Source organism: Chlamydotis macqueenii, chromosome 16, assembly GCF_036417535.1.
Source record: "Chlamydotis macqueenii isolate bChlMac1 chromosome 16, bChlMac1.mat, whole genome shotgun sequence".
In the NCBI taxonomy this organism is placed as follows: domain Eukaryota; kingdom Metazoa; phylum Chordata; class Aves; order Otidiformes; family Otididae; genus Chlamydotis; species Chlamydotis macqueenii.
Window position 1 is genome coordinate 11988463 of NC_141571.1, and position 16012 is coordinate 12004474.

The 16012-nt window shown below is 41.7% G+C and overlaps 2 protein-coding genes across 5 annotated transcripts; one reads left to right on the plus strand and one right to left on the minus strand.

Moving 5' to 3' along the window:
* Nucleotides 1-618: 618 nt before the first annotated feature.
* Nucleotides 619-5540, minus strand: PPP1R3D (protein phosphatase 1 regulatory subunit 3D). The gene has a single exon (XM_086761027.1). It carries the CDS (start codon nt 4811-4813, stop codon nt 3887-3889), a length of 927 nt encoding a protein of 308 aa, XP_086617153.1. The 5' UTR covers nt 4814-5540; the 3' UTR covers nt 619-3886.
* Nucleotides 5541-5816: 276 nt separating this feature from the next.
* Nucleotides 5817-14792, plus strand: FAM217B (family with sequence similarity 217 member B). Of its 4 annotated transcripts, none has more exons than XM_086760626.1 (5): nt 5817-5863; nt 7060-7265; nt 8421-8532; nt 8629-8714; nt 9111-14792. In XM_086760626.1, the coding sequence occupies exons 2-5, from the start codon at nt 7171-7173 to the stop codon at nt 10294-10296; spliced, it is 1479 nt and encodes a 492-aa protein (XP_086616752.1). In that variant the 5' UTR covers nt 5817-5863; nt 7060-7170; the 3' UTR covers nt 10297-14792. The 4 variants fall into 4 exon arrangements, with proteins under 4 accessions (XP_086616752.1, XP_086616753.1, XP_086616754.1 ...); XM_086760627.1 differs by having other exon boundaries at nt 5823-5867; XM_086760628.1 differs by lacking the exon at nt 5817-5863 and having other exon boundaries at nt 7064-7260.
* The last annotated feature ends 1220 nt before the right edge of the window (nt 14793-16012 follow it).

The window sequence follows — 16012 nt, forward strand, 5'->3', positions numbered from 1 at the left end:
AAACCTGGCAACAGATTATTCATATCTTGACCTGTATCAAGTAAATGCTTGACACTGATGGACATGCATTTCATACAGAGGATAAATCAGTTGTAGAGATGGACACTCTGAACATACCCTGTGTAGATATGCTTTCAAGAAACCAATGAGTGAAAAGAACATGGTTGGAGAGGAAAGTCAGCAGCAATGAAAACTGAAAGAACAAATGGAAGAAATAATAACATAACTGTAAGGCTCAAAACTAATGAGTTAAGTGCAGTGTAGCACAGCTTTGGAAAGTGCTATTAGAAGAAAACCTCTTTCTCTTCTTTTCCATGAAACCGTATTACAATCAGCTGGCAGTGCGCCTTTTTCCAACATTAAATCTTAATCCTGCAGATGCTGCATGCACAGAACTGTGAGGTGAAATGACAGCAAATTCCATGTAAGAAGTGGCAGCCTGGTCATTTTTGCAGCTATATGGACTAATCACTGCATTTTTATCAAGTGTTGTTCATTTTTTAGCTACTCGAACCCACCTTACTTTCCAGATTATGTTGCCCTGTAAGTGACAACTCAGCAGTAAGTTGCCTCATGAATTCTTAACTGTTAACATGAGTTCCATTGACAAAAACAACATAAAGTTGTGAAAAGCTTTTATTACAATCTTTTGTATTACAACAGCCATAGTTTTATTATAGATTTTAGAATTAATTAAGCACTTTGCAATTGTTCATCTCTCCACTAAACCAAAATTACCTTTTGTCTAAGCATATGCACTTTGTTGATAAACTCTGCAATGTACTGTTACTGATGTTTAATCAGGAAAGACAACTCCTTTTCATTTACATGGATTCCATGTCTCTTTAAAAAACATGCTTGAAAGAACCTTGAAACTGTGGACTACTAGACATTAATTTATTTTATTACTATAATAAATACAGGTTTTTAAAAGTGCATTATATGGCAATAACCCTTGTGAAGAATTCACTTTTACAAAACTGTCATTATAAGGGAAGTGCTCAATTTGAACACAGTGCAAGCAGTCAAGTTGTCCTGAGAATTTATAAAGGTGGTTTTAAGTTTACCTTCACGACAGATGTGTATTACCAGTAGTTAATGGCTTAATCCCTTTCTTGTCAACTAGAATCTTTTTGATGTTCACTACTGAATGTGACAGGAAAGCGTAAGTGCAAATTTCATCTTTCATGTGACAAGTGCCAGTAGCCATGTGTGAATGTTTAACAGCTTAACCCAGAGATGCTCTCCGTTCTAAGGTAGGCCTGCTCAACTCACAGTCAGCAATGCCAGACAACTGGTTTAGTAACTGCTACTGTCAATTATTCTCCAGCAGCACAAGACAAGCAGAGAAAAGGCAAATTCGGAATAATACTCTAGTATTCAAGATTTTGCACGTGCACATACCCTGAGAGGTTGCAGAAGGAAGACAATACAAGCCAAACTCATATTCCTGGGACATTAATTTCTCACCTCTCTGACACTGCAGTATACATGACATTAACCTTTAAACTGATAGTCTCAGTTTTACATCATCCGTCCCTACCTACAATAACACTCAGATTTGACATTTGCTGGCACATGAAGGAGTTGCTCCCAGGAGAAGGCAACAGCATCCCTCTGCCAGTAAGCCAAGTATTGTACTGGGCTCTAGCACCTTCCGTTGTAAACTGGTGTCAAATACCAGTCTCGTAAGACAGGGATTTTCAATGGTGTGCTAAGAGGCAATTCAGTGGTTTTGCTGATGAAAGAAATAGTCATTTGGGAGGGGAAAAAAGACAGGGAAGGGGGTCGCAGGGGGAATTTTAAAATAGTGCCTTTTATTTAGCACAAGTGCTTCTGTGCATGTGTGTGTTTTCTTCTTACTTTGCTGACAAACACATAAAATGCCACTTCTATGGACTTTAACAATACTGGATACACTTTAATAGCATTCCTTAAGTGAGCAAGTTTCACCAAAGTAAGGTTACGCAATTTCAGTTCACACCAAGAAAGATTCTTCTGCAGTCACTGAAGGTGTGTTTCAGCTAATCTACCTTGACATCTGCAGATTCTGGCATAATTTGGCACACTCTGCACTAATGCTGAGAATTTCAGTATGGCAGAACTAGCTCTGCAATGTTCTCTCTGCACTCAGCAAAGATGACACAGTTTGTCACAGCACAGGTAGCCTGCTAACTACAGCGAAAACATCTCCATTGACTATAAAGAGTATAGGCAGACTAGTTCAGGTATGTTATGTCCTATATTGTCAAGTCATTTAGTCATATGAAGCCCACCATAGGAGGCAAAAAACCTTACCGTTAAGAGAGCTTACATTTTGGACTAATATATATTTGGCCATGGGTTGCTTACAATGGTGATTTTAAAAACAACTTGTGATTTTGATGAATAAGCAGCAATCCAAAATAAGATGCCTGAATATGTGGCCTGATTTTCATAGTATAGTCCTAAAAAGCAGCTCTTCTAATGCATCCAGCCAGAGAGTTTTCAGAATTTATGCTACACATACAAAGCTCAACTTTCCATGCAGTTATGAATATGTATGAAAAAAAAATAATGGACAATCTTTTACTTACTACATTTGAGCCTGTGGCCAATCTTACACCACATTAAATCTACAGAATGGAAGTGGCAGAGCAAGAAGCATGGGAAGACTGCATGTAAAAGTGCTGCTGTGCTCTTCCTGCTGTACAAGGGATTCTGTTTATGGGTCTATGTAATTATCCGTTTACAGGTTAAATCGTAATTTTGCTTTGAAGTTCTGTGCTGCAAAGGATGCAGTCTTGGAGTTCAACTGGTTTATAATCAGAAGTAGCTGAATAAAGAATTCAAAGGCACTACTCCAGTAGTACTGGGGCACTGGGGAACATGGAGCCAGAATTCAGGGTTCTAGTGTACTACTCCAAGGCTCTGAAACCAGGTCCTTGTATTGTCTTTTTTTAAAATATATATCTCATCCGTTTCTTGATTTATAGATTGACCTGTTTCAGGTAACAGTGTAAGATCATTAGCATGCATGTAGTGCTTTGAGATCTCCAACTGTAACCACAACACAAGTGCAAAATTGCTCTTGTTGCCCTTATTAAAACAGGTGCCCAAGGAAACAACAATTTGCGTACCTAGAGAAGAAGCCTTCTTGTGCATCACCTGAAAAAGACGAGAACCTCAAGATCTGCCTTACAGAAACTTTGGTAACAATCATTCCTGCTGCCTACAGCAAATACTGGAGATAAAAAAAATCATAGGTGCCTTTTGTTAAGGGAAACAGAGGGGCTGATGGGACATTTTCATGTATGTTTTGCTCATAACAACATTTAACTTGCAACCCAAATATTAATGGAAATATTCAACATGGTTACAATCTTCATAATATATTTATATAAATACAAGTACTTCCCTAGAGTGTCTGCCATCCAAATTATGCATAAATGGAATAGTGCCCAGACTTGGTGAGATAATATAAACAAAATTAGAAACAAAACCAGTAAAGCCACACTGCCCATTTAGAAAACAGACAGTACAAAATGGTGAAACAGATCCGTTAGAAATATTCTATGCAACCTAGAATATTACTAGCAACATGGAGCGTCTCATTTCCTGCTCTGGTAGCTTGACAGCATCCCCTGGAACCATTCTGCACCAATTCATACACTACAAAAAAAATCACATGGGCTTTCAACGGATGTAACTCAATACACATTTTGGCCCTTTTTACTTTCTGAGAGGTTCGGAACAGTTTGTACAGATAACTGGCTGCTTCCCTGCCCTGGAACACTTTGCCAGTTTTGAAAAAGGAGCCTATGTTGCCATAGGAGCAGAGAGCCAGGCCAAGGAAGAGAGTGCCACCAAGACTACTGACAGGCTGCTCTGCATCCACTCCCTTTGCTCAGATGAAGTGGATCCAGCTCTCCTCACATTCTCTAGGCATCTTAAGGGGGTGAGTCCGGCAGGTAAGGCTGTAGTTTTTGCCTCTGTTGTTATCCCAATACTCCTGGCCATTGACTTGATACCTTGCTGCAAACTGGACTACAGAGCACACCTGAAGGAGGAAAGGAGGCACAGGGAGAAAGAAAGTGAAAACATCAACCTGGTCCTGCCCGTTTTTCTCAGGGATGCTATTGTGCCAATGAGCACACACTTCATGGAGGCTTTTCCACTGGTTGAAGGTGTATCGCACGGATACTCGCTTCTCAAAAGCGACATTGCGAACCTGAATGGTGCCGCTGAGCCCCAAATCTGAGCTGGCCACTCGTTCGAGACACACTTGCTGCTCCTGGAGCCGGGAGGAGAAATCCATACAGTCTGCAGGCTGCTGGAAGTCAGGGACCAAGCACTGCATGGTAAACTCCAAGTCTGAACTGCTGTACCAGAGGTCAGAGTTTATGGAGAGCCTGGAAAGGACATGCAAGGGGATCGACGGATCCTCCCCAGCCTGGAACACTTTCACTTCGGTGAGCTCCAACCCCAAAGCATCAGCAAATCTTACCCTGTTCATACGAGACTGGCATCCAGGAACTTGACACTGCACTGCTACCTGCTTCCTTCTTTCGGGCGAAGTAGGCAAAGATCTTGCCCGGCGGCGTATGATGGGCCGTAATGCCGGATCACAGTTGGAGGAAGTGCAGCTCTGAGGCTTATTTGGCTGGGGACCCCCCTTTGCTGGAGTACTGCTCTGAAGAGTCACGTTGCTACTTGTATGAACTGCTGGGGGCTGCTGCTGCTGCCCTCGTCCTGGTGCTTCTTCAGCCCTTAACATGTTCTGATAGAGATCAGAGAGGTAGCTGGGATTCCTCCGAGGACCACGCACCTCCATTATTAACTGAGGACAAAAAATTAGCGTTAACACTGCAGGTGATAAGCACTGCCTCTCTGAGGCACGTAACTTGGGAGTGGCAGCCACAGGCAGTAGTTGAGGTTATTGCACTGGATGCAGCAAGAATCACCTGGAACGATGTAGCCTTCTGAACGAAGGGCAGAAACCTGGAAGCTCTCGCAGTAGCTGGGAGTGAACCAGAGGCTAGTGCACTGTATGGGGAAATGAAGGCAGTCTCACTGGCTGCTAAACTCGAGGCCGCTGTGCTGGCTGGTGGAGCCGTTGCTCAGGCTGGAAAGGGATTCAAGGCTATCACCCTTGATGCTGGAGGACCCGAAGCTCTCACGTAGGCTGGAGACTGACTGGAGGCTGTCGTGCTGGACACCGACGGACTCCAGGCTGTCGGAGAGGTCACTGGATGCCTGGGGGTTGCTGCGGTGAGCCCCAAGGCGCCCTCGGCCGTTACCGAGGGCGAGAGGGGCCTGCAGGCTGTCCTCGCAGACGCCGACCGACCCCACGCTCCCGCAGCAGCAGCAGCAGCAGCAGGGACACTCCAGGCTGTCACACTGGATGCTGGGCGAGTCGCAAGGGCTGCCGAGGCCGGGGAAGGCCTGGAGGCTGTCGGGCGGGAGGGAGCCGGAGCCGGGGCTGCTGCAGAGGCTGGAGGGTGCGCGGGGGCTGTCCCGGCGGAGGCTGTCGGGCGGGGCCGTGGAGGCGGGCTCGGTACTGTGGCCGGAGGGGGAGGGACCCGCGTTTGGGGATTCCACAGCCCACATCAGCTGCCCAGCGCCCCTCTGCCAGGGGCGGCGGCGGCAGCGGCGGCGGCAGCCCCGGCTCCAGCCCGGCCGCTCCGCCCGCCCCTCCACGCCGACCGCCGCGGCGCGCCCTCCCTCACCGACAGCGCATGCGCGGAACTTCTCCTCCCTGCCCCTTCCCCGCGCCAATCGAACCGAGCGGCCTGTGTGCGGCGCCGTCCTGCGCCTGCGCACTGAAGACTTGACGTCGCTGCGCTCGGCTTGCCCTTAGTTACCGGTGGCGGCGAAAGCAAAGGCAGGTACCGGGTAGGGGCCGAGGGGCGGCTGCGGCGAGGGGGAGGAAGGGCAGAAAAGGCGAGGAGGCGGTCCGTTAACTACCGAGCCGCCCTCCGGGCGGCGTGACGGAGAGCACTGGCACTTAGCGGCGAGAACCGCTGGCGCATCCCGGGAGGGAGCGGAGCGGGGCCCGGCCCGGCCCGGTCCGGTCCGGCCCGGTGGGCACAATGCGCCCGCGGGAGCTCGGGGCGATGGAGCGGCCTTCAGCCCCTGCTGCTGCCCTGCAGATGGGCTGCCGCCTCGGGGTGCGGGGGTCCGAGCAGCCGGGGTCTGACACGGGCTGGGAACAAACCCAGAGACAGAGAAAAGAGAGGCTTCGAAGAAATAGGGGTGGATCAAATCCCATAAATAGATATGAATGTAAAGATAAACAGGTAAATAGCACGGTAACAAAACTAAAGGTGGGCGAGGAGAGGCGTTTTGGTGCGAGTCATCTGTCACCTTCTGCCAGTTGTATCGGTGCACCCCTGGTATGGGAATGCAGTTTCTGGAAAATAAAAGAATGCTACAAATTCTGCTCTGAGTATTTTTAGTATTTAGTAATTTATGAGTACTGAGAGAAAGAAGAAAAAAACTTCAGCATTTGATACAACATTTGCATATATGAATATAGGAAGAGCGCATTTTCTGGCACAAAAAGGACAACTCAACATGCTCAGAACGCGGGTGGTTGATCATCTGTTCTTGTTAAATTAAGAGCAGAAACACCCACCACCGTTTGGCTGTGATACGTGGCTCCAGTCAATACATGTAATGCTGCGCAGGAGGAACAGAATGATGATGAGCACATTTCACAATAAAAAATATCTCTTCTGATGTCGCTGTACCTTCAGGTATTTTCCTGTGTTTTACCAACAATCTGTCAGGGACAGGCTTGTAAACCTCATGGAAAGAGCTGAGGGGGGTTTGCAGGGTGGCTGGCCCAGTCTCCCCCAGTCCCGGTGCGGAGCTGGAGCTGCCTGAGGGGCTGCCCTCGGTGGCTGCAGCATGGATCGGCAACAGGAAGGCGAATGGTGCTGGTTCCCATTAAGTGAGCGCTGGGGGAGGGGACGGTGTTTTCCAGTACCGCTTGGTAGCTGATTATGTTTATCTTGCTGCTTTAAAAATAAATCAGGTTGAAAGGAATCGCATGGTGTTTGTTTACTGCATCTCTAGGACGTGGTGATGTTTGCATTTGATACGCTGAGTCTTATGAACCCGAAAGACTGGAGTCGTTTGAAGATTATGTAAAAATAAAGGTGCAGTTACCCTTTAAAAAGAGTAATAATGGGACCAGGCATTCAAGAATATCCCTTACTGCTGCACAGAGAGACGCAGAAAAAGGAACGCCAAATCAATGAAAACCACAAAGGAATGGTAAAGTAAGGAAATTATTTTCTCTCCTTCTAGTTACAGAAATCTCTAAATACTGTAGATTAGTTAATAAGTGCATGGCTGTACTGCTCAGATTGCCATCTGATCCACAGCAACTGAAATGATTGCATGATCATGCAGGTCACAAAGTGACAGAGGTGACTGCATCAATGCTGGAGGCACAAGATATTTTCATTCTTTTATAAGCTCTTGAATTGGTCAAATCATGTTTTTTAAAACAAAATTCAACTATACTGACATAAAAACTGTGAACAAAATGTACAATCTGACAAATTAGCTGAACTGCAGTCAAACTAGATTAGACCGAGAGGGCACAGTTTGCTTATTCCTGTTCTAAAATGGCATTTTAAAGCTTTCCTTTTTAAAATTAGTAATATTTTTTGTTTGTATAACAAAGATGGTTTTCTGATTCTTACGAATTTACTGATTTAATGATTCTGTGTGCTTAAGCAGAAATGTATCTGATTTAATTGAGGAAATATGTATTTTAGTTTTAAGCTATCCATTTTAAGCTATGTTGCTTGCCTATGAGTTTTTCTCCTACTAATATTTTCACAACCCCAGTATAACATGAAATGGTGAATTTTGTTTGTGCCTTTGTTGTGAAATAGTTTGTATTAACATCAGCATAGATTGTGTGCTCCCTGCCCACTTGCACTCCTTAGCTTCATAGGAATAATCTTTCAAATGTTGTTGAGAGTATGCAGATAAGAAAGGCAAGCAAGATTTGGCTTGCAGTGGTCTTCATGTTCTAGTTAACAGTTAATTTTGTTAAACTGCAGTAGGACCATGTACCAGGTACTATAGAAATCAGTAGTTAAATATGTAGTCTCTAGTATTTAGTATTTATTATCCCCAAACTAACCTTGGGATCCTCTGATAGAGAATTCTGTATAAGGGCCACGTCCTGTTCTTATATCATCTGATTGAATTATTCACTTTTGCATTCATAGTCTTAAAAATATAGTAGTGCATTAGTAGTATAAAAAATAAGAAGTGACCTTAGTTCTGATGAACTTTAAGAATAGTTGCAATCAACTCTCTCTCTTTTGAGAATTGCACTCTAAACTTTTATTATATTTCTATTCTGATAATCATATATGTTGGTATTTATATGCGATATTTTGTTTAATCCTTGCTAGTTACAGTAATGGAAAAAGCCATCCGAGCACCAAAGGACTAAATAAACCAATTTCTTATGTGAAATCTTCTACTGGAAGATCTGGTAAAAATGTATCAAGTGCCACTGAAAAGGTAAATCATTCAATTTTTTTTTTTTGTTTACAGAAAAGGGGTACTTAGTTTATATCAGCTTTCTGAATAACATCACATATTTTCATATCTTTTCAGACTTCCCATGACACTCAAGTTGGTAACCAACCGAGTGCTTTCAAGAAGGGAAGAGACCAGCTGAATGACAATACTCAGCCAAAAAGGTGATTTTATCTTAAGATTGTCTGTTTAATTGTAGACATTTCAAACCAGTATATAAAATGCTTGTGATAAAATAATGGTTTCTGTGTTTTGCCTTTGGCTTAACTGGTCCCAGAATTCAGTATTTATGAGGACAACAAATTTAAGTTTGGAAATATCAGTATGGGAACTTACTTAGCAAGTTCTCAGGCAAAATAAAAATAAAATAAAATGAACCAAAATCAGTCGGAGGCAGTGTTATCTCTGCCAGCAAATATTAGTTTTACCTCATTACTAGGTTTCCATGCCAATTTTAGCTTCATTCGTGTAGATCCACGTCCCCTCCATGAAGGGGGTAGCAAGACCTGTTCCAAATACATTACTCCTTGTAACAGGATACGATCTTTCTTTTTATTTAGGATCACGAGTGTTTGCACATCACTGCAGAAAGCACAAGGACCAAAGAGGAGTCTCCTGGAAAGAAGGCAAAATGAATCTTTTCCGCACAAGATCCCTCCTAGCATAAAGGGCAGAACACAAGGTAGCTTCTGTAGGGTTAAAGATGTCCCAGTGCAACATTTTTATTGCAGTAAAAAAGAACAATTGGAAAAGACTCAGGAAGAACATGTTGCTGAAGCTGGTCCATGCTCTTCTAAATGGCAAGAAGCATCTGTACATGAAATGTTTCTTGATTTTGAATCAGTACAATTTATTAAAGAAGATGTTGAAGATGATAGTGCCAGTGATCTCTCTGATTCAGAAAGAATTCCCATTCCCCCATCACCCTGCACACCACCAGAACTCATTCTCAGAGCTGAAGAAATTGATCCAGTTTGTTTGGAACATGTCCCTGATACGGGTTTTAAAGAATCAGAATATTACTACCCAGACTTCCTCCCACCCCCTTTCAACTCATGGGACTTGAAGCAGCTGGCCGTCTTTGTTAATGTAGAGGGTAAAACTGAATTTCGACCAAAGCCAACAGGATTTCTGGAGAAATACATTGATCGCCTCTTGCAGCTGGAGTGGCTACAAATGCAGACTGTACAGAACGAGAAAGGAAAGACAGCCAAAGCCAGACCACAGACTGCTCCCAGCTCCATCCGTACCCTAAAAAGCCCTGGCAAAGGCAAAGCATTGCTCAGCCCTTTGCCTAACAAGCAAGTGGTTCCCCAAGAAGGTATTACAAAGCTGCCCAGAAGCTACTCCAGTCACAGGGGAGATTCATACTGCGAAGAAAGTCGCCAGTTATATTCTCATCCAGGTCATGTGAAACCTTCTGAGAGAATAGGTTGTGCAGTGTCTTCTCAGAGACAATCTGGTGAAGTAAGGAGTGAACTGAAAAAAAAACCAGCTGCAAAGCAACAGCTTCTCAATATGCAGCCCTCTGAGAACAGTTCTAAAATTCCAAGTGTTGGTAATATCAGACCCCCTAAGCAAACCCCAGTATTTCATGGTTCAGCTGCTCCCATCAAAGGCTTAAAAACATATGCATGTTCAAATCCAAAGAAAAATGGCAACACAAACAATTATGTTCCTTCTAAAAAACCAACAGGGGACAGGAAAATAGATGGCGTGAAGCAAACATCACACAAATTTAAGTGAAGAAAAATTAATTAGTAAATGTGGATGCTTCTTGACCGCTAGAAAGCATTTGGCCAATGCAGAAGGGTCATGTTTTCTTCATAGGAAGATCCTGAGAAAATATGTTCTTGATGCATGGTTCTAAATCAGCACTGTTCATTCCAATACATTTGATCTTAAGCCAGCAAGGCCAGCAGGAAATCTTTTCCCTAAAGGCAAGTGTCTTCCATTGGTCTTTCCTCAAAAATATTTACAATTGCTCAGTGAAACTACAATGACAGAGTATGAAAGTTTAGAGAAATATATAATCATAACATGTCCTCCTATTTGCACCAGTTGAAGTCTGTGGTGTACTTGAGAGAATAGGATCCATGCTGGTTTTCTTGAACAGAAGAGAGGTGAGAGAGGTTTGATGATGGTGTTTTCTGATGGAAAAGGGCTCACCTGTTTTTATAAAATAATGGAGCATGCTTATCTATGCAAGGTCAAACTCTAATTCTTCACAGGAAATGATGAATTGGATTTTTTTGATGAATTAGATATTTTTTGAGAAGAAGAAGAATGGAGATAATGTTTTGAAATATTTGAATGCAGAAAGTATTATTTTTAAGGCAAAAAGTTATTAGGGAGCAGACAACTTCAATAGTGGCAGAATAGGAAAATGGAAATCATATTTTTATACCCAGAAATCTTCACTGTGTTTGTAGACAGCTTTCCTAGAAGTTAATTTTGTAAGCCTTGATGCTTTTTGTCATTTATAGGAAGTGACCAAATTTCAAATTGCACATGGGTACATATGACTAATGCAAAATGAGGGTATTACTAGAGACTCTGTTGCCTAATTTGCAGAACTAGTAGCCTCTCAAAACATAAAAAATAGACTCTTAGGGGATGAATTTAAAGGCTATTGTAAGTTCAAGTAAAGATATATTTTGATACAAAAGATAACCTATTTTCAGTCACCCGAGATGACTACTATTTATCCCATGGTCCATCTACTTCAGTTAGCTTGGCTTCTTGGTTCAGGGTTTAGTGAAGTGACATGGGGAAATACCCTACAGAAAGAAATCGTACAAGCAGGACTGGGTCCTGTCCTCAGACCCTCTGTTTTCTCTTGTGTCTGTGAGATACAAGAGAATATGAAGGGTAGTTCAGTGAGTATTTCAGTGTCAGTTCATCTGTTACAATTTCAAATCAATCACAGCAGCTGGGGACGTGATCTTGTTAAAGATGAAATTCTAGAGGATGTTTTGTACATTTTAAAATGAAATACCGAGCAGCATTAACTTCATCCTCAGCCACCAGTCACAGTGAACTGTTTATGAGACGTGAGCTGAGCTCTGATGGACCAGATTTTACAAGTGGACCCTTCACATTGTGATAGAAAATGAAAAAGTAGCAAATACTGAAGAGTACATTATGTATATAGTTAAATTGTACTTCTCATGTTAATCTCATCTTGGTTTTAAGATGCTTGGCTGTTTCTCTTCTTTCATTGTGCCTACCAGATCTTCAGCTTTGTAGAATTTCAAAGCATGGATTTATATGTATTTAAAATGTGAGAATATTAATAAATGTAGTAACAAACTAGAGTATTTTACAGTACATAAAAACATTGCTCAGGAATAGTCTAAGAAATATTTTTAGTGTTTTTTTCCTAGTCTATGGGAGACCAAATGTGAACTTTTAAATTGATAAAGGAAACAAATCTAATATACAGTATTATATTTCCATATTCAGTATTTGTGAAGTTACAGGTAAAATGAATTACAGTTGCATGTACATTCTGCTCTATGCAATTAAAGTAAAACTTAATCTGACATGCTCAAAGATCAAATGAATTGGCTGTGTCAGAGATGTGGTGAAACTTAAAGGATGGCATTCAACACCAGCAACTGCAGAGGACCAGCACATTCTATTGCTATTTCTTCCTTTTGTTTTGTTCCAGGCTCATCATGTATTCCAGCTTTTTTTTTAGATAAAAGATTCTTGCAGCCAGTGCTAGAATTTCAAGCTTTGGCTAAATTCTGCAAGCCTTCATTAGTCAAGTTTTCTGGTTCACATTAACAGTAGCGAAAGTCAGTAGGACTGCTCTTGCCGATAAGCACTACTGTAGTGCAGGATTTCAGTACGCTGTTCTACTGCACTACTGTAAGCACCAAAAGCAAGGTGAGCAGGATCAAGTCAATAATCAGAATAGTAGGGTTTTTAAACAAGTCCTGTTAGATGCAGTAATTAATTCTGCATGCTATTATAGCACTGATTATTACTGTATGCTAAATTTTCCTCTGACATATTACTCTATATTGATGCTTTCCTAGGTTATAAGGAGGGCATGTAGATACAGGCACATTTTGCATGATTGCTTCTTAACGAATAAATATGTAGTGTTTCAGTCAGCTTTGACCAGAGCAAAGGTGATTGGCACGAGAAAAGTTTTTTCTCACTGACCCAGGGAAGTTTTGTTTTAATGTAGTGCTTGTGATCTGATGGACACCAATCTGTTGTTGGAGACTAAAAAGTTAAGCAGGTGAAGATGGTGATGCCACTTAAAATAAGTCTGAGTACTTATTCATCATTAAGCTCTGGCTGCGATCTGGCCAAGTAAGTTTGTCTCACATGATAATCACACGTGTCTAATTTTTGTTCATTGATTTGATTCTTCTTACACAGTCTTTGTTCACATACAGAAACAGAAATTCTGTGTTTGCCTCAACAACCAGCTCTTAGTGTGAGCAGACCTACAGGGGCTGGATTTTATCCTGCAGCACTTTTACTTCCATTTTAACTTGACTATATTTTGGGCCCATAGCTAAAAAGAGCTCCTTTTACGAAAAGGACTATAGTTAGTTTCCTTTATTTTGTATTGATGGATATTGTCTTTAGAAGGCCTTCTGAATATAGCAGAAAATATTATTCCACCAAATACATTCAGTCTGGAATTAAAAATACTTCCACACCATGGTGTTTGTGTGGCTACTTATAATTTTTTTCACTATATTCAGCAATATGATCATATGTGAGTCTAAGCCTGGCACTGACAATGCTTCTTGGAGAACAAGTTTACTGTGATGTGAGATATTTAAACAGAGTGATTTATTTATTTTCTAGATAATGTAAAGATTTAATGTTCTGCTTACAGAACAAATACACTCAGGTTGCATTTTAAAGAAATAGTCAGATTCTACCCCAGTTACACTAGTATAAACTTCGAACAACTCTGTTGTTTGCAGTGAAATTACCCTGTTGTAAAGATGTGAAGAAACAGAATTTTACTCGAATATGTATAAACTGTTTTCCTTAGTAATGCCAAACTGTATTTTTAATGCATAACATGAAGAATTTTAAAATAATGTTGTTTTTCTCTTGACATGTTTCTTTTTTCTCTCTGTTACTTGCATCTCTGCAGTGAAATACTGTGGTCAGTTAAAGTTTTACCTCCCCTGCAGCCCTACCACCGTGTAGTAGCTTTCAGTTACATACAGCAGTTCTACACCATGCCTCCAGATCCTGTTAGCAGTACTGGTGTCAAGCTTCTGCAGCTACTCAGAATTTATGCTCCAAAGAGGAGTTGTTATTGTGTGAGCAATGCATACCATTCTGGGAAGAGGGGCTTCACATCTCCCTCAAGTGACAGAGCCTTGCAAGGAATACTCAAATCAATCTCTGCTGCTGGTTCAGTATCCTAAATCATGGAGTGGACGCTTGTTAAGGCTGATAACGTGGACTGTATTTTTCTTTCCAAATGAGAGATTACGTTTGCTGGTACAAATTCAGGGTTGTGAGGTAATAGTGCTTCCCACAGACGCAAAAAGGCTCAGCGCTGTTTGTTTTGAGAAAGTTGAGTTTGGAGGAAATGGGTTGCCAGAAGCAGGGAGCTGTCATCTCCCACCGATGCCCCTCTCCCAGGATGCTGTGACCTTGGCTCCCAGCCCTGCCGCCTGTGTGCTCCCAGTGCCCAACTAGCCAGCAGGCCAGAACGCTGCGCAGGATGGTTCTGCTTATTTCATTGCACTACACTCTCGTTTGACTGCAGATTGCTTAATTATGCCATATCCCATTACTGCTTATGTCCTTTCTGTGTTTCATTTATTGTTGTTTGAGGTAACTTTTATCTTGTACTTGCTATTTAAAGGATCTTGTTAGAGGTTTGAGAGTATTTTGACAGAGTTTTTTCAGTCAGTATGTGATAGCTTTTTTGAAGCTGATATTAGAGTTGAAATTTCTACAGTATGAAATTTCCTATAATGTTCTAATTTTTGCCTTGTTTTAAAGGTATTGAGCCTTTGTTGCTCACATAGTGGGTCTTCTGAAAAATAATGAAACAGAGCACTCTATCTGGAAAGACTGGAACTCTATTAACCGAGAATTTGCAGCCCAGCTTTTGCTGTTGGTAATCATGTGTTCTTATTTATTTGAACTTTTTGTGGATATTTTTGCTAGTAATTTCATTGGAAAGTGTTCTTGTAATTCAAAGTTACTGTATATTTACTACATTAAAGGTGAGATACTGCCTATGTGTTACTTAGTTGTGTTTTTTTCATCATCCACAAGGTGGCACCTCTGAATTTGTCTCTTAGGGAATTTCTTTACTGCAGTGTAGGGCAGAGCTTGTCGCTCAGCCCATCTCAGCTATATCGCAGCTGATGGCCGAGCTAGGTATTTAAACCTGGACAATTATTTCTACTCCACGTGGCAGTCACTTCTGTAAAGGCTGTGTTAAGGCATCATAATAGGTGAAAATAACAGGAAAAACTTACTTCATCATATTTATACTTTTTTTTTTTTTTTTAAATGCACTAATCGGTGAGTTTCACATTCTCTGTTATAATCTCCAGGACACTTAGAACATCATCCAAAGAACAGCAAAGAGAAATGGGTAGAGGCTTGCAGAGAACCACATTCACATGTTGCTAGTATACACAGATAAGTATGTTTAATACACTGCATGTTCATATGTTCAGCTGAGACTAATCAAGAGGAAAATTAAGGGAGAGAGACTCAAAGGGTAAGATATGGCATTTCCTATTTGCTTTGCGATTTTTGTGATCTTTAAGCATTGTGAAACTCCTCTGTGAGATATCATACAAGAGTTTCACAGTCAGAACTTTCTTGCTATTTGAGGTTTTCCTGATGTCTAAACCATCCTATCCTGTGCTGCTGTTTAAGCCTGCTACTTTTTATCCTGTCAATAGTAAATTTCGGAAGATTATCTGCCTGCCTGCCTTCCTCCCCTGCTCACAGTTATTTAAAAGATTGTGGCCTATTTGAGGTGACCTATTGCTTCTCCCCTGAACAGAAGATCAGTTCTTTCCTAAGTCTTCCTTTTGCAACTTCCAGAACACTAAATTAATAATCTTTCCAGTTCTAAAAAAAGCATAAACCTCCTTGTGCCCAATAAAAGCAATATAGGAGAATGGAAAATGCTGTAAAAGTTGTTTTCATTAGAAGCCAGGACCTTCCCTGTACTCTCTGCCACTCACTCTTCTTTTTACATGGTTTTACAAGGCTTAATTTTTAATTTCCCACTTCTTTATGTAGTTTTATTTAAAATGTATTTTTTACAAGCTAGGTGGGAATTTCAGCTTCAGGTATACAAGTCCACGCTTGCTTGATGGCTTTTGTGTTGCACAGGACAGCCTAGTGTTGTTGGTATCGGCTTGCATGTAAGCTTCTCCAGAACTCGTTCTTGGTTCAAAGTCTGAAGCCATACAGAAGGGGCACTCCTCGGTGTGGC

What these genes read in the sequence shown, in the direction of transcription:
- PPP1R3D (XM_086761027.1), bottom strand. Translation starts at nt 4,813, where the DNA reads ATGGAGGTGCGTGGTCCTCGGAGGAATCCCAGCTACCTCTCTGATCTC.
- FAM217B (XM_086760626.1), top strand. Translation starts at nt 7,171, where the DNA reads ATGGGACCAGGCATTCAAGAATATCCCTTACTGCTGCACAGAGAGACG. An exon ending in AACCACAAAGGAATGGTAAA is followed by an intron (nt 7,266 to 8,420) that starts GTAAGGAAATTA and finishes AATCCTTGCTAG; the next exon opens with TTACAGTAATGGAAAAAGCC. An exon ending in TATCAAGTGCCACTGAAAAG is followed by an intron (nt 8,533 to 8,628) that starts GTAAATCATTCA and finishes ATATCTTTTCAG; the next exon opens with ACTTCCCATGACACTCAAGT.